The sequence below is a fragment of the Protomyctophum parallelum genome (assembly GCF_964188405.1).
Source record: "Protomyctophum parallelum genome assembly, chromosome: 14".
NCBI lineage: Eukaryota > Metazoa > Chordata > Actinopteri > Myctophiformes > Myctophidae > Protomyctophum > Protomyctophum parallelum.
This window is the reverse complement of record NC_139709.1, coordinates 17,599,827-17,619,303: the sequence shown is the minus strand read 5'-3', so window position 1 is coordinate 17,619,303 and position 19,477 is coordinate 17,599,827. Positions and strand designations below refer to the sequence as shown.

At 42.7% G+C, this 19,477-nt stretch overlaps 1 protein-coding gene across 1 annotated transcript in view; it reads right to left on the bottom strand.

The window, feature by feature from the left end:
- Positions 1 to 19,477, bottom strand: part of LOC310871153 (netrin-G1-like) — a gene marked incomplete at both ends in the record, with an annotated part of 91,138 nt that overhangs the window by 11,188 nt on the left and 60,473 nt on the right. Inside the window, one exon of the mRNA XM_083782642.1 lies at positions 10,335 to 10,507. Within this exon, the coding sequence (XP_083638768.1) occupies positions 10,335 to 10,507 (173 nt within the window). The remainder of the gene's footprint in view (positions 1 to 10,334; positions 10,508 to 19,477) is intronic.

Genomic DNA, 19,477 nt, shown 5'->3' with positions numbered 1-19,477 from the left:
AATTGTAAAGTTGTCACGTGGCGCAAAAGATGTGGCACTAGCCAATGAAAAGATGTTCCCATAAAAGATGTGCCCATACAGATGTGGCCACTAGCCAATGAAAACTCAACCAACTCAACCAAGCCACACCCGTCACTAGCTCTCAGCCCCCCCCCCCCTCCCTCTTTGGCTGCTGTAATGTGATCTCCCCTATGGATCTCCCTCTCCGCACTCCGCAGAGAAACCTTACCTCACGGATAGTCGCCTCACCATTTCGCTTACTCCTTCTAAATCTCTGAATTTAAAATATAGCTCGCTCAGCGAATGTCTTAGTTACATTAACATTGTTCTTAGAAAGTACTTGGTTATGACTTTGGGCGTTGCAGAAAGTAGCACAGGTTTGGGCATGTCCACTTGTAAAACTGCAGTTTAAACCCTATAGCCTCCATTTTTCTCTAGTCTACATTATATCTCTTCGGCAAACAATTCAAGCTCACAACACTTCACAATGCAATGTGGTGTGAGCTTGTGGATCTGCTATTCCTCCCAAATGTTTACCCCCAGAATAAGCAGGAGCTATTCAACTTCAAAGGGAAAAGTGCACTGAATTGATTGAATGGGCCATAAAAGGGTCAAAGATGTTCTATGCTTGTAAGTGTTCTCTCTAATCAAACACACAGATCTAGGAGTCTAACGGTATGCCTTTAAACTTACTTCATAGATATCTTGACAGACTTGTGAAACAGTGCGTGCTATCATCAGTGTTTCACTGTCCATAGTGCTGATCCACGCCTGCATGTCCTTTTCCCCCTCTACTAGCCTGGCTCCAGCCCTGAATCGCTAGCCATGCCCATTAAGAAAATATGTTCTGGCGATTCGGGTCTGGTGACTCTCCCCACGACCGCGTCAGTCTCGGGCGAAAATCTGTTCACAGCAGATGATTGGATGATAGTTTTGCTCGTACTGTGTAGTAGCCATGCTAGTGAATGTTCTCAATAATTTAAGGTCGCTTTCAGAGGTCACGTACCAGCAGTACAATTTAATCTCCGAGCTGTAGTTTTCTTTTTCTTTTTTTTAGATTTATTTATTGATAATGCAGATATTTACCACAATGAGTTACAGAATCATGATTTTTTTTTATTTTTTTTAAACAAGACAAGACAAACTCAAAAAAGAAAAGACAAAAAACTGTAAAAGCAAACCCCCCCCACTCACCCCAACCCCAGAAAGGAAAACTACACAGCTCTCATTACTCTGTATTGTACACAACACCTCTTGACAGCAACAACTCGGATAAATACATGAAAATAACAATATAAATAAAAACTCAAACTAAATCAACCCAGAGGAGATATTGAAGGTAGAACCTCAAAGAACCTGCCCCATATTTTTTCAAAAGTAGCAGGCCGAGCTGTAGTTTTCTTATTGTAATTTCTGTGTGCGCAAAATCTCGCGTATAGGCCTATAGAGTGGAAGGGGCTTGGCAGAGAAGGTCAGAGGCAAGGGCAGGGTTTTTGAAAAATATATCGGTGGTGAAAAACCATTATAGAATTGCTGTTATTTTCTGAGTTGAGTTTAGAAAAATAATGTTTTCAGTGCATACAGCACAACTATAAGTTCTTGTAAATACTGTGGTGAGCCTACAGTCCAGTTTTTCTCCATCTGGCCTCTTCAACTCATCGACCTTATATATATTTGATCTCAGGTACTATGTGTAAATATGCTAAGAGACCCTTTGGTTGCAGTTGCAGTTTGTGGCAAAAGCTTAGTATCTAAGACCCACACAGAAGAAATGCCTTTGCCTGTACTTGTGGCTAAAGCACTCCCTGTCTTTGTTTTGTTTTTTTTTAAGTTACGATGGGAACTATGCACAAAAAATAATTTCCATGGTGATGTTTTTTCACATGACTTTAACCTTGAGTCGTGGAACCTTAATAAGGGCCTTTCTCGGCCCCATCCCGCTCCCATTGTTTACATTGTGTTCAGGAAACAAGATGGCCGCAGCACCAGGAGAGGGTGAGGCAGCGGGGAACGGGGCGGGGTCGATATATTCCCTTACTGGGCTAGCCTGATGGGCGGGGTCTTTGGGCTGGATCCAGGCTATTACTGGGCTGCATTCACACATTCAAGACACCGGTCTTGTGTTTTGTGTTTAATGGCCGCTCCAATGCATTTCCAGTGGAAGCTCAATGGTTTGACCAAACATTTGTTTGATGGGGGGAGGAGGGCAGAACACATCCATCAAAGCTGTGTTCAGAGCACGTGTCAGACACAAGACAGCAACTTTCACTTGTAGTTGTACTTGAGCTGAGTACTTTGTCCACCACACTGGTAACCATTTTGTCCAGGGAGCAGCGTCACACCACACGGTCGATCAAAACAACTAACGTGCTCAGTGAACTCACTTTGCAACGCAGCATCTAAGAACCGTGCAACTCTTTAATGTGTGTGGCTACAGAGTAAGACAAAACACGACTGGGAAAACACACAGCAGTCATCAGAGGCAGGGACATAATGAGACACTGGAACATTACAGATAGATTCATGAATTCCATAGGCTCAGAGTCAGCACTGTTGTTAATGTGAACGTTGAAATCACTCCATTCGGAATTATTCTCTCATATTTTGGTGATAATGGGTGCAGTCAGCCCAGGGTTCAGGGAGAAATAGTGATCTGTGCCTCGGTGGCCTGTGTATCGTAATAAAGCACAGCTGGTTCAGCTTTAAGCACCAGGGCACGATATTAAAAGGATGGGAACTCGCCCAGGTCGACCTTTTTACAGCTAAACCTTTCTGAGTAGTTTATTTTTTCCTGTCTTACTGCATGATAGAAGCTGCAGTCGGGTGGATATATGCCTCAATAAGTGTCACAATATGCTATTTATGTCCAATCAAGCTTACAATTATCTATGAAATCATTAACAAAATGATTAATTCGCTAGAGATCTAACAGTGAACAGAGCTAGGCCTACTATCTGTAAAGCAGATGGCGGATGACAGGGAATATATATCAACTTAGAAAGAATTGCAGTTTGAGTTGAAGCCCTTTCACCAAGTTCACAACATATCCATCTCATTTTGCAGGGTTGGTTTTTGCTCCGAGGACGGGGGGAAAACCATGCCTCTGTTTTGATATCCTCCCTCTGGTCATACATTTGTATGTCCGTTTTATGGATGTTTTATCTTTTATTTAGAATGATTCAGAATTATATTTCAGTATAAGTTGTGCACTTATTTTCTGTATTAGGCATGCTGAAATATAATGTCCCTGTCTCTGCTTTTCTTCTTTTATACAAACTGAACCCTGGGAATATCAAGTTAGCAAGAATTGCAGTGTGAGTTGAAGGCACCGCTGTGTAGTCTTTAGCTAATCGCAACTTATCCATCTAATGTTCTTGCACTCACGTCCCCCCCCCCCCCCCCCCCCCCCCCTCATCGGAGCAAATGACCTTGAATAATCTAAATCAAATGCTGTGTTCTGAACAAGTGCAGGTAGCTGAATAATGCTCCCTTTGTCTGAAACATAAATATTAATGACATGGTGTCTGGCTGTGCTCGTCTCAAACCAATCCTACCACCTCATTGGTGTTATTTTCATCAGCAGCTGGAACTGGCTGTCCAATTATTGTCCATTTCTGAGCCTTTTCACTGAGACCATTGTTGTGACTTTAGTGAAATGAGGGACCGTCCAAGTTTAATTCTCTGTTCCCCACGCATCCATTAAGTGATAGTCAAACAAACCCACCTACAACCTGCAGCTAGAGGAAAAAGCACAGAGATGTTGTGAGATTACCGTCTCTTTCACTCCTGCTTGGGAAAATGGGAGCTCTGTAAACAATATGAGGAATCGTTCGTCCATGACCATGTTTAATTAGGATGCTCTCGGTTCCCCTATACCCATTCATCAATCATCCCTATTCTGAAAACTGCAGGTCTGCCGTTACTCTTATTTATTTTAAAACACAACTAAAGACTTTTCTGTTTGCCGTTGCCTTTTATTTAGTTATTTTTCTTTTGTCTATTTTCTTTCCTCTTCTCTTCTGCACTGTAACTGCATCTATAATGTTTACTTCTTTTGTTAATCCATCCTATCATTTATAATGTAATAATTGTGTTTCCTTTGCTTTATGTTCTGTGTAAAGCACATTGGTAAATGGTAAATGGTGCATTTATATAGCGTATTTATCCAAGGCGCTTTACAGAGATTGTGCATTACATTCACCCATTCACACACACACATTCATACACCGATGGCAGCGGAAACCATGCAGGCGCCAACTAGCACATCGGGAGCAATTAGGGGTTCAGTGTCTTGCTCAAGGACACTTCGACAGTAACTCTGGGGGAGCCCGGGTTTGAACTGGCAACCTTGAGGTTACCATCCAGGCACTATACCCCTGAACCACCGCCGCCCACATTTTCCCACCCACACCAATCAGCTAAAGGAGAAAACACAGAGACGCTCCTCAGGAGCATTACCTTTACTTTCCCTGCCTGGGAAATGGGAGAGCACAGTAAACAATAGTATTGCCATCCCAGAAAAACAAAAGCATTTTGCAGCCTGAACAGATTCTCGGGCCAGCCCTTCCAACCAGCTGTGAACGTCCTCTGCAATACGGCATGAATTGTCGCCGCCTGCAAAGTGGAGTGTCAACATAATTCCAGAAGTGATTCCTCTTCTACTCTCCGGCTAACTTGCAATTTTTTTTCCCTCCCTTCACCCTTCTTTCTCCCTGGAGGGAACACCTTAGCTTTGGATCAGAATGTCTCTCACGCGCAGCTGTCTCTCATGGAGACAGCTAGTCCTAGCAACACAGGAGCTTCATTTTGAGCCCTGTGACTTATTGGACGACAGGGTCACACACACGCATCCATATATCTGCATGCGTAGTGTCCTGAATATGTAATGGCTCCTTGCCAACTTCCTGTACCTGTCTGCGAGATAAATGACTTCGGTGATTAAAGAGGAAGACTTGATGACAGATGAAAGCTATCAAGGCGTAATTACATTCTGCACGTTCAGCAAATTTGTCTTTATACGACGTGCCTGTATCTTTAATATCCTTGTAGGAAATATGGGCTTCACATTTTTACAGGAATAGCCATGCTATGGGTGTGGGTGGAGCCAGTGCTGCACTCATGTGGGGAAATTGGGAATAATTTGTGACACAAGTGTGTTCATTGCACCCCCCTATGCACCCTGTCCCCCCTCCACCCCCCAGGGAACAATATTGTTACGTCAGCACCATATGCAACATTATTGCATTTTATGCCAGCACTAAACAAGTGCTAATATTGCCTTTGATATGGCGCTAGGCCCCGGTTTCATCAGTTCAGCACAGATGCGGCCATGAGTGTTGGATTTTTTAATAACGGCCTGTCAATCTGACAATGGGTGCCACCAGTGCAGGGAGACTCATAACACAGGAAAGGTGTGAGGGGAAATCAAGCCAATATCTCCTTAGAGTACGCACTCACGCACGCACGCACGCACGCACGCACGCACGCACGCACGCACGCACGCACGCACGCACGCACGCACGCACGCACGCACGCACGCACGCACGCACACACACACACACACACACACACACACACACACACACACACATTCCCCCACATCTCTAAGCGACCCACTCTCAGTCGTGCCCATGACGCACAACAATCACCTGCTCACACACACGCCTGGCCTACAATCTCCCATTCATCAGTAAATTGAATCTGCGGTGACAACGAAGAACAACAAAACATCAGTGAATCAAAAGCGCAATTGCATCTCTCCTCCAGTAATGGATCCAGAACCCCCGTGTCCCATGCAGGATTCACGCCGCACATCAATCTGAGGCCTGCAGGAGCGTCACGTCCATCCCGACAGACCGCTAACAGTACAGCCTCCGACTTCTAGGGCCAAGCGTGTCCGAGCCCGTGGGCCCGAGGGCACGCCTCGCCTTGCCTTACACCATCTGGCATCGCCTGGCTGTCCAGAAGACCAGAACCCAACCCCCCTCATCCCTGCGTGGGGGTATTAGATTTATTAAGGCAATGAGCCCCCTGCCTCAGGCATTGGGATTTGATAAATGTGATTCAACTCCCGTCCAAGATTAAAATGGGGATAAATGCAAAAGTGCACCTTCTGCTTTGGCGAGGCCATTATGAAGAGGCTGACAGAATGCTATGCATGCTTGTCTTTGAGTCGGGCGATTTTCTTTTATCATTATTTCACCCTTGTTTTGTGTAAAGTGAGGACATGCTGTATGACAAAGGCCACTGGGTTTTCAAAGTGGGGGATGCTGTGGTACCTGGGGCCCCCCAGGGGGCCACTTTCAACATGGCATGAATGCCATGCACACTGTCCTTGTTTAAATGGGAACGCTCTGCACATCCAGTCACTGGTGTAAGACAGGACACACAACAGTATAAAAACGTAAACAGATTTAAAATATTTTTACTGGCAAAAGAAGTGTCAGTGCATCATAGATACCTGCGATGTATACTGACACTTCTGTGCAGTATATACAAATATTTGTCGAAACAAAGCCGTTACCCAAAACTTTCCTTTATAACTATACTCGAACCCCATACCATATCTATACAAGCTGAAAACACGTTGGCATTGGCTATGTTGGCCAAGCGAATACAGTTGTAACTTAACTCCTTTTCACCAAGATGGTTTAACTAAGTGGTTCTCAAGCAGTGGTCCCCGGACCACCAGTGGTCCTTGAGAGCAGTATGTATATACACACAGTATATAGGTTAAGAGACCCTTAGACATGTCACACCAATGCAACTCCTTGCAACTGCCATTAGGGATACTGATACTCAAATGATGAACAAATAATGGGCCTTGATACAGTATGAAAAATATTGAAAACAAATGGTTTAACTGGTCAAACAGATTTATTTGGGTGTCCTTCGTATGGAAAAATCCAGACGACATAATGCAAAGTCCTCACCAATACAAGCAAAAGGTGCTGGTAAGGAAAAGACATGCAGGGCTGCTTTGCTAATGACGATCATTAGTGGGGCTGTCAAGTCTCAAGCTTTTGGCACAAGACTTGTGTTTTCAGGTACCGTCTCTCTCTCCGGACCTAACAAACCCACTCACAGATGAACCAGTGTTAATTCCGTCAACTAAAACTATGATTGTTCGTCGACCACCATTTTGCATTCACAAAAACAAAATAAAAACGAATGATGCCTTAAAATATCTTAAGACAAATTAGATTGACAATTTCGTCAACAAATATAAACTAGACTAAAACATTAGGGAAGGACGAGTGGAGAGGAGATCCCGTTGAACTAAAAGACAAGTGTTATGTTTGTTTGCACTCGGGTGTTGTGCTCTAAAAATAGCAGATCTACAAGTTCACAATGTGTCGCGTTAAAGCGCATGCAATGCATGCATGCAACCAAGTGTAAAATCTGTCACTCAAGGCCTAGCTGCCAAAAGACAAAATCTTATGATATTTAGTCAACAAAAACTAGACTAAAAATGAAACTTTTCAGATGACTAAAATATGACTAAATCTAAATGACATTTTATTCAAAAGACTATGACAAAATCTGCTGTCAAAACTAACACTGAGATGAACACAGCTACACTTTATGATCTCTCTCAGCAAGCAGCAACTATACATTCGGTAACTATACATTTTTCAGGCAACAAATTGTGATGGGTTCATAGATTACAGAGATATACTGAGGATTGGCAAACTATCTTTGACAGCGCCATCTCTTTCCATCAGACTTCTGCTTATGATCTATACAAATAATGTTGAAATCAATAGGATCTAATATAGGTGTCTGATGTGGTAGCTCTGCTGTAGTGTGACTCTGCTTAGGGATTCTTGATAAGGGAAAAAAATTTATTTTGGAACCCTGAGGCATAGTGATTATTATATTGATTATGCTGTATATACAGTATATATTTTTACAGAGCATACGTGTCTCTGCAAGAGAGAGACTAGCCATCTATCTCTCTCATAGATGCAATCTGTCTGTAGCTAATATACCATACAACTGGACCAATATGCAAACACATTTGTATTCACTAGTTACTCTGCCAATAGCAGTTACCCTGTTTTTGATCAAATAATAATATGATTTGATTAAAATAACTCATAGTCCTACATATTATGTTTTATACTTTTTGATAGATTTAACGTTATAATGGAAGTCAATGAAGCTGTCGTAGTGCTGAAACATTGGCCAAATCTGGAATCATACAAGCTCGTTGTAAGCTGATATTTTCGGTGCAGAAAAAGAACACATCAAGTACAGTGCAATGGTCCGTTTCACTCAGAGGGTCTATAGTGATTACATTGAAGCTATAAATAAATATAAATTAATGCTGAGGCATCCCTGGACTTGTGTCACAGAACCCTATGGTACCACAGAACCTATACTTCGAGAAACCCTGTGATACACTGGCGTCATATCTGATTGATGTAAGCTGGTCACAGGAAGACCGACATCCACATTTGACCCACGGCGCTTCTATGCGGTGCTCGAGAGCCACATCATTTCCTTTCCTATATTGACTTTTCTTTTCTTTTGGTTCAGAATAGAGCCACATTAATCACCTCAGCAAATCAACTTTAAATATGAAATCAAATAAGTCAAGGCCAATTCCATTTGATATGATATATTACTTAAGTTTATCATTCCGTTCAGAATCCTGTCATTATGCATGCTGCACATTACAGCTTAATGATTATACATGCACAATTAATAAATGACTAATATATTTTTTTAGACTGAACCACATTATTTTATGTTTTTCATAAACCATAAGCCCTGCTGGACAGCATATTTACTTATCCCATCTCTCAGCTGATTATGCAATTAAAGTACAAAATGAAGAACTGTAATATATTCAGAGTAAACTCAGTAATCAAGCACTTTCATTAATGGAAAGAAGAATAACATCTGTGCAAGTGGAGGCCTGTAGTTGTGGACTGTTATGTGTGAGAAAGTGGCTTTTGGGCAAATGGTATAGGCTACCACACAAGAAACATTTCATCAAAATTGGAATCAGATTGGTTTCCTCAAGTCTGAACACACTGAAACACATGGAAATAGATCTTTTTCTAAATGTGTGGCGAAATGCGATTCAAATCAAATCAGATTTCTAAAAATGTGTCTGGACACTTTGGACACTGAGGCCTGATTTAAACTCTGCCATTCAACAGTATTGCTTGCTGAAAATAGCAGATCTGCAATGTGCTTGTAGATCGTCTGTTTCCGTTGAGAGATATACCATCAGACAACAGAGTGTGCGTTAAGCATTATACTCATGCCTATTACAGCATTACCACCACAGAAACAAATGCAGATACGTCGACGATGTCTGATTACACAAATCCACAATCTGACTGCTTGCAAATAACAGTGTGGACAGTCAGTCCTACAGATTGTATTTGAGAAACAGACTGTATTGACCTGCAGTCTGAACAAATTTAGGAAAAAAAGCCTTATAAACAAACTTGAAACGACAATATCTTCTTCCATGCAATATATATTTGTGTACTGCAGTATATACGGACATCAGCCAGCTGCTGTTCCTAAGAACAAGTAGACCCATGCTGACCATGTCTCCCTGAAACTCTGGGCACAAAAACACCTGCGTGATGCTAAGTCCCCGTACTTAGCTCACAGCGGAGACCCTAAACCTGCTGTATCTCCACAGTGGGCTCAATGAGAGAGCTTTTTCCGTGCAAGATACGGGAAACTGTGCTTTTTCTTTGGGCAAAAGAATGCTGGGATTACATCAACTCCCCCTGTCTTCAATCTCACCTCACTGAGCTTGTTGGAAAACCATCAGAGTGGAATGACTGGGAAACAATATTTCCTGCATGGGCCATAATATACCTGAATTAAATCAGCTCGCTGTCCATAAGCCTGACTGCAAGTCTACCATCGTATATTACTGTAGGACTCACTGCCAGAGTTGAAAAACTAAAAACTGAATAGGAAAAAAAGGAATGTTGGTTCTGATTTTATTTTATTTATTCAATTTATTATTTTCAATTAAGTTTATAATGTTTATCAGATAATGTTTATTTCATGCGTGCTTGTCTGTCTGTTTGTTTGTTTGTTTGTTTGTTTAGGTTCATCAAGAGCGACTGAACAACCTGTTATTCTTAAACCATATGGCATTGGCTACACTGAGCATTCAACACCATTTCTTTGTCATTTTATTTGAATGCACGCATTCCTTCTTAAGGCAAATCCTGCATCTCTGCCACTTCTCAGGTCTTATTTACACAGTTAAACCCTCATTATTCATTTACCCATTTGTCTTGCTGAGAGTATACACATGTGCACTCTCTCTGAGTTAAATTGAGGACACTCACATATATTTGCCGTTCCTTTGGGTATGGGCAGGTAGGACCCCACGCTCCAGGCTCTGCCGTGGTAGTGCCTCTTGCAGCGGCCGCAGTCCGGCCCTGTGGTATTGTGTTCGCACTCGCAGCCCAGCCTCCCCTTGTCAAACACACAGCTGTTGGCGTGCAGGCTGCACTTGCACCTGAGAGAGGGGAGATAGCGATGAAAGCGGGGCGGGGCATGAATAGGCATCCGTATGAATTAAAAAAAATCAATAATCTCCAACGGGGGGGGGGGGGGGGGGGGGGGATTACAAGACACAAATGGCCTGTCGTTGTTTCCATGTCACCATCATGGGTTTGTAACTTTCACGCATTTGTGTTGTGTGACTTGGATGGTGCCTCAAAGCTTCATTATAGGCTCTCCCTTTTTAAAGAAAAACAAGGGGCTCATTTGTCGCTCACCCCCGTGGAGAGGACAGCGAAGCGAATGAGGTCACACTCGCCACTCTATGATCCAAATGAAAGGAGCTCTGTACATTCACTAATTGAGCACCAAAACAGAGAGCTGATAGAGAGTTAATAGTTTGAGAATGAGTCTCTTTCTGACTTGCACGCACGCACAGTCGCACACATGCAAGCGCAGACACATAACAACTTACTATCTTTCTGGGGCAATCACAAAATGGCAATCTTAACCCGTAACCCTAAACCTTGCCCCTAAATGACAAATCTTAACCCAAATCTAAACACAAATATTGTCCAAATTGTAATCCAAACTCTAGCAATCTCAGTTCTTTCTGGTTTTACACAACTTGTGGGGTCTTTTGGTCACCACAAAAAAGCATGCATGTACGCACACAAACACACACACACACACACACACACACACACACACACACACACACACACACACACACACACACACACACACACACACACACACACACACACACACACACACACACACACACACAGAAACACACACACACACACACACACCCTCACACACACACACACACACACACACACACACACACACACACACACACACACACACACACACACACACACACACACACTCACGTCTGCTCTCTTACTCCACTCAAAGTCGCTCTGACATGTAGCAAGGCCCTATTTGAGGCCCTATTTGGTTACTGGCTGTTGCACTTGCTTTATGTGGTTTATTAGACGAACGACTCGGGCAGACCTGACAGAAGCGTCTGACAGGAGAGAAGAACGGCGCTTCTCGACACTCAGACCAAAACCGCCTGTTTTCTGACAGAGGGAAACAAGCCCCGCTCTGCACTTGTCCGTATTTCGCTCGGAAAAGTGATTGAGGCTCACTTACGCGGACGGACAGGGGCCTACAACCCCGGATGGATGGACAGCTTGTGAATTGCATGTAGTGGGTGGGGGTATAACCTAAATACCCAACTGTTTAGGAGCTACTATGTGTCAGTCTATTGTCTCCTATACCGCCAAGGGAGGGGAGAAGAACCGCAAGGAGGAATATGCCTCTGTTTATTGTCATCTGAGAAGTGGCGGTTTCATATTCCATATACGTTCCAAATATACTTCTCTGTTATTTGATTTTTGCTCCCGTGGAGCCATAAGGTTACAACCAGTGACCTCGGTTTCTTCGGTGGCTGAGATTGGTGGCGAGGGGGGTGGGGGTGAGGGATGATGAAACAGTTGGGTGGTGGCAGGCCGGGGGCAGGGCGGGGTGAGGAGGTTTTCTACAGGGGACTATCGAGTGATGTGGACACACTAGACGTCCCCCGAGGTGTCCGGCGGGCTCAGTGTTTCACGTCGCTTTGCTTCCATGTTTGTTTTTTACCACGCACGCCGCTTCCGAGAGCAGGGTTTCTGCCGCTCCGCGACCTAATCGGCGGGGATCGGTTTGCTGTGTGCCGAAACCTCCCCACCCCCCCCAGTGGCCTCACGTGACATGGAGGAATTGCGTGAGCAGTCAGAAATGCATCCATCCTAATTGACTTCCTGGCCTCGGTGATAGCTCTCGTTTAATGATAGATTGGTGGTAGGAACAAGGTCAACTACAGGCTGCTCTATCGATGCATCACTGCGCGAGCAAATCCTGCATGTTAACCACTGTCTTGAACGCTCTGGTCTTGAGTTACAACTCTACTTTGAGCGCTTGTTTCTCTTTGCCAAAAATTGCTGATATATATTGTTGCTGTTGGGAGGAAACCGCCTTTCTCTAGATTTTTTGTAAATTATATTAAGTGTATCTTATAAGTGTATCTCCCCATGAGGGGATTTTCAACAACAGCACTTGAGCAAATGTAATTTGTGGCTGTAGTGTTCATTTATAACCACCTAAATTGGTTTTCCAAAGAACATTCATACAAATTGCACAGTACGATGAGGCCTATAGTTTTGAACTATTCAATGGCTCTTAAACAGGTTCCAGGAATGACAAAACACATACAGTAAATACATGAAATTAGAAGGCAATTAAAAACAACAGTGCATGTGCTTTCTTTTCTGTTTTAACAAAATTAGTATTTAATTAAATACCATTTAAATAAGAAAATCCTCCCTGAAGTGTTCTCCACTGTAGAGAATGAACCTGTACAAGTCGAAAACTAAACGCAAGAGTGCCCCTCAGTTAGCGTTCCCCACAGCCCTTAACTTTTTAATCAATTAAAAGCCCTGCGCTCCATAAAATTAATGGCAGGGGCGCGTAGCTTCCTCTGCCGCAGCAGACATGCAGCCGTTCCCCGAAGTCAAGAGCGGTGCGATTTGACCTTCCACTTAATTAAAAACCAGGAAAAATCTGGATCATCTGGTGCTGATGGAGTGGAGGATACAGCAGTGGACGCGGGGGAACTCTGGGGAAAGCGATGCTTTTGCCGTTGGCATTGTCATATTGAAATCAGAGAGGTTCCCCCAGTCCCTCCTCTCACAGGAGGGGGGGGGGGGGGGGTTGTCGAGGGTCCCCATGCGTCCAGCCCCTTTCGAATGGGAACTGTCTGTAAGGCCAGGTTTATGTACCCGAGTTAGTCGATATACAAGCTCACCTCGCTGTGCCGCGAAGCGAGGTGTTGTGAGCTGGTAGACTATTTGCGGTGTGCACCACTGGCGTGCAACTAAGTATAAATCAGGCTTAATTACAAAAGAGCTTCATAAAAGTTTTAATGACCTTTTATCCCTGATTCTCGGCCCACTAGCAGTGGGTATTATCCATTATCCAAACAGGTGACCCTCCCTCATGAGCAGAAGAGATGATCCAGACCTATCCTCCTTATCTTCACACAGGGCTCTAAATGTTACTCTCTTAATGAGATGACCGAACCATTGGAGAAATGGTGCGTGAGTGTGTGTGTGCGTGTGCATGCATACAGTCCGTGCAAGAGAGAGAGAGAGAGAGAGAGAGAGAGAGAGAGAGAGAGAGAGAGAGAGAGAGAGAGAGAGATTTGAGGTCATTGTTAGACTACACATAACATCACACAGGCCTGAACCAATTTTTGGTGTAATTGCTGCAGTTGGCGGTGACCTTCATCATTTTAAATGTTCTCCTTTAAAAATATAACAGTATACACACACATTAAAAAAACTCAACGCGGCCATGTGCAGTACCAATGCAGTATGGTTTTTGTATGGCCTGCGCTGAACGGACGTATGCACGCACGCGCGCATTAAAAAATCCAACGGGTCCACGCGACGCTAGCAGCGTTTGTAGTGGCACTAATGGAGCGCCATACACACACACACACACACACACACAGTGTGTAAAGACTTTTCTTCTGTGTGGGTTTTGATATTTTCAAGCTTTTGCTACAAACGGTACAACGAAAGGGTCTCTCAGTTTATTTACAAGCTTGTGCTACAAAGTTTAGGTGTAATATATAGTGAGGATAGCATCCACTGCATGTGTACTGTGCATTATATATACCGTATGCTGAATCCAGAGTTGGTGAATTTACTGTAATATAGTTGGCGTGATATTTGTGATAATTACACAATGTGTCATGAAACTCAGTCAACTCTTCAGTAACTAGGTACACATGGATGTTCATTGAAGTCAGTCTGATGCTTTTGCAGCACCACATCAGCGATATAGAGTATGATTGTACAATACAGCATTGTATAGTATATATTGTACAATTTCTTCAATCTTTACAAGGACCCTGTCATCCCTACACCAGAATGAGCTACAGAACTATACAGTACAGTACACACTATATGCTGCTGTGCTACTACTTGACATTGTGCCTTCTGCTTGTTTGACTCTCCTTGTTACTTCTTTCACTGTTGTTTACCCGTGTAACTTTTGTCTTGACAAATTGCAAAATGCTGTGAGCTGTACAAAACACAACAACCACAAAAAAGTCGAGTTGAAGTTTAATTTGAAGTCGAAGTCATCTCTACGCCAGTGCGACTCTAAGACATCTCCCTCTGCGCATTTATTATTAATTAAGGAGAACATTTAAAAAATATACACGATTCCAATTCTCCCAGAATGCAAGCAACCTTCATTCTGGTCCACGAGTCTGCAGACAGCAAGCCGCGAAACAAACCGCATGAACCAAATCAAGTGTGCGTCTGTGAAAGTAAGTTGAGCTGAAGGGGCTGGCTGACAGTTTGAAGAAGACAGCTCTGGCGCGGTACGCCTCGTCTCTGTGGCGTGTACTTCCTGCCTAACCTTGGTTCCTCTGGGGGCTGTTTCACGCAGCGCTGACAGGCCCTCCATGTCCAACATGACATTTCTCCTTTGTGACAGCCGGCGCAAATCCCTGTATTCAAGACACGCTCGGCTCAAAGGAGAAGATGGAGCACAGACCTTGTTAAGAAGAAAGCTCTCTCTAAGTAACATGCTGGGAGGAATTACGCAGCAGTTTTTAACTATCGTAGTTAGAACTGTGTGTGTCTTAATGTAATCTCTGTTCCTCTTCTCACGGCCTCTTCAACCTTTAAAAGTGTCAAGATGACACAAAGGCAATATTGTGTGTTTTGTTTAAGCGTGGATGAGAAACATTTCCCATAGTCCCAACATAATATAATAGGCTACTGACGGACTAAATAACCTTTACCATTTCATATTAAGTTGAATATTTAAAAAAAATACTCATTTGTATAATAACATGAGGATTGCAAATTAAATAATTGTAGCACTACTTCAATAATCACTATAGTCGTTCATTAAAATCTAACACATGCAATCTACTTATGCTGCCTGATTGCATATTGATGTTGCTTTGCCCTGACCACATTAAGTGTAATAAAATCCATTACAGTCTATTAAAATAAATAAGGGCCTATGTGTAATAATCTCTGTCACATGTTCAGCAATGTATCCCAGAGGTAATTTATGAAATCCTGATCAGAGAGTGACACGCACCAACTGTAATTTATTGTAAAATACAGTACCTCAACGGTACAGAGCACATCACAGTGAACTCACGCTGTCAAGGAAAATACATATTTGGTGATGGAGAAATTGTGCTGTGAAAAGCCTAAATGAGTCTAGTAGGCTACAGGGCAGACGGAGAATGAATTGAAACGGACTTCAACTGGGACATCATGTTTCTACTGGGAATTGAGTCACATTATTGCACATGCAGTTGTGTGTGCGTGTGCATGCGTGCGTGCGTGTGTGTGTGTGTGTGTGTGTGTGTGTGTGTGTGTGTGTGTGTGTGTGTGTATAGAGTAGGTATAGGCAATAGGCATATACTTTAGTCATTCCGTTTTGAAATGGGGCAGAAATAAATGTTATTATTGACTCACAGTATCACAAGTAATACTGTACCACTACCTTGACAAAAATGATTACTGACTAACCTATTTAGGAAAGCTCATTAATGAATGCTAATACTTAGTCCGTCATACGATGGTATCACTCTGCGGAAATAGCTGATCTACAAGCTCACAACGCATGCTATTCTGTTTTGGAAATGTCTACTGCTCAAAATATGGATGCCAGGGTTGAAAACGGTTCAGAGTAAAGCTATACAGTACGTTTGTATGTTGGACTGTGCTGAATTCCATTTTATTTGTATTTCCCCACCAAAAAATGAATTTATGGAGACCCTTCAGCCTCCATCATTGCTGTAAGCGATATCTGCAGCACCATTCATCTCCATATACTACACTGGCCATTAACCTCCCCCTGGGAACACATGTCCAAGGTTAAGTCCTCTAATGGCCGACCATGCTGTATAAATGCATACTGAGCTGGTTCCCTGTAGAACTTCTCGCCTATATGAGCTACAGGCAGCAACAGTTTCTTGACAGCTGAGCGGAGATGAAGGCTGCAGAGAGCAAACTTTGGTCCGGCTGGAAGTTTTACTGATCAATGCCCAGAACACCATGGAACCTGTTGGCTGACATATTATGATCCATCCATCCCCCCAACGTCAGGGTGGGGGAACGCTTATTGATGTCTTTGTGTGTGTGCGTGTGTGTGTGCGTGTGTGCGTGCGTGCGTGCGTGAGTGAGCTTCAGTGATGAATTGGAACCTACATGGGCTTTGACACACAGGGGACCGTTTGGTTTAACCCATAAAGACCTGAGGCCGATTCTACGCATACATTTCTAAAAGGGTTTTAATACATGGGTTAAAACATCCAGGAAGTCGGCTTAGCTTTTGGCCGTAACACAAGTTTTCCATTCAGAGCTTTGTTGTTGTTTTTTCTTCCCCCAAAAACCCCCATCCAAAACGATCGCTTGTCAACTGCTGTTCCAAAATATTGTCTACCATGATGAAAACAACGATGACAACTACGGTGATGCCTGAAATATTTGACAGCATGAAATGAAAATTAATTATGAAGGTTTTATTTTGCCTTGAGCGCTGCGTCGATACAATTATTATTAGTAGCCTATATATATATTATATATTAATAGCATAATCAATATATTAATAAGTATTTTGTGATTAAGCTTTCAAATTATTCATGTGTGTAATTGCTGATAAGCAGCCAGCGCTGCATCTGGACATAATTGGGTGAACGTAGATTTAACATAAAAATCATTTATCGTTGATAAAATAATGGGTTAACCAATTAAACTGTACTTCGATTCCTCCTTTTTTCCCTCCCTCTACATCAGATCTCCCGGTCGAAAATGTTGCTGAATGTTCCCCTATTATTGTATTCATGTGCTAGGGTTCGTGTAGGGTACCAGGGTTCATGTGCCACGGTTCATATAGGGTGCCAGGGTGCTAGGGTGCATGTGCCAGAGTTCGTATAGGGTGCTAGGGTGCATGTGGTTAAATCCACCATAGGGGTACTTGTCATTCCAAACATGTTTGTGCTGCTTTCAACATCCAGTCGTCTAGTGTGACATGGTAATTTAACAAGGTGATATGATGAAACCGAGCTGCAAGCACTTTATATAACTCAGCATCCTTCCCGCGCAACTGTGGAGCGACACAATTCCTGGGCGGAGCACAATTTACACAATTCTACACAGATTCCCCTGGTTCACGGAAGTACTATGGAGAATAATAATAATAATAATAATAATAATAATAATAAACTTTATTTGTATAGCACCTTTCATACATAAATGCAGCTCAAAGTGCTTCACAGGGCAGGACACAAAAATAAAATACAATAAAACACAAGTAGTTAAAATGATAGAACAAAATAGGCAGAGAACAAAATTGAATATAAGAACATAAAATAAATAAAAACAAATAAAAACACCACATGCAGCAAATCAGTCAGGGCAGGGTAGGAACGTGCATAGTGAAACTCAACTAAAAGCAAGGGTGAAGAGGTGAGTCTTGAGTTGAGATTTAAAAATGTCTACAGAGGGTGCATGTCTGAGCTCGAATGGAAGTTTATTCCAGGCTGTTGGGCCGTAGAAGCAAAAAGCTGCCTCACCATATTTTTTTGTGCATATTCTTTTAGGCACTTCAAGTAGGCCAGCATTGGAGGACCTGAGTGGGCGGTTAGGGACATATCTAGGTAGGCAATCACGGAGGTACGGAGGTGCGAGACCATTGAGAGCTTTATAGACAAGTAACAGAATTTTAAAATCAATCCTAAAAACAACCGGAAGCCAAAAGAAGAAGTGATGCCAAAACTGGAGTAATATGTTCTCTCATCTTAGTTCTAGTTAAAACTCTAGCTGCTGCATTTTGGACAAGTTGTAATCTGTCAGTCGTTTTCTTAGGCAGTCCTGAAAAGAGTGCATTGCAGTAGTCAAGCCGAGAAAAAACAAAGGCGTGGATTAGCGTTTTTGCATCGTCCAAGAACAAATAGGCTCTGATTCGTGCAATATTTCTAAGGTGAAAAAAGGCAATCTTGGTAACATGATTAATGTGTGAATTAAAATTCAATTCAGAATCAATAATAACCCCCAGGTTCTTTACTGTACTGTTACTTTCTACAGTCAGGTTGCCAAGTCTGCTAATTATTGATTATTTTTCTTCTGTCTTATCCTCATTTAGCTTGAGAAAGTTCTCACTCATCCAACATTTGATGCTAGACAGACAGGTCAACAGCGGGTCTAAAGCACAGGGATCATCTGGGGCCACAGAAAGATATAGTTGGGTATCATCAGCATAGAAATGAAAATTGACTCCGTGATTGGTAATGAGTTCACCCAATGGCAGAATGTACAAGGAGAACAGCAGAGGACCAAGAATCGAGCCCTGTGGAACACTAGAACTGATGTCGTGTTTGTCTGAGTCAAACTCGGCTAAGTAACTTCTGTTTGAAAGGTTATGGGGTGCATCTTAATATCGTCTACTGTAAGCATTGTGGTCCAAAAATAAACAAGCTGTCTCAGTGTTATTGTCAGGGAGGTGTCTCTGTATCGTTTGCGACAGTCAGTCACTCATTATATGATACAGTCTGTTTCTAGTGAAAATGTAACTAATTCAGCAGCTGTAACATTAGCGTTTTCTCTCAGTCAGTTGATTCTTCATATCCATATGGCTGAAGCAGCCTGGATGATTTGTTTATTTTTCAAACACAGTTCTTATATGAGGCAAACTATAAAATCCCCCTGGGGATTACAATGCGAAAAAAAAGTATATGAACCTATGGATTTGCGCCCTCTACCGATATTGACGTCAGACTTCGGTGCTCTATTCGTTTTGGTGCGTAGTTCCCATCATGTATTATTTTCCAAGAAACACAAAGAAAGGGAAGAAGAAAGAGAGAGGAGGGGGATTTAAGAAAGAGAGAGGAGGGGGA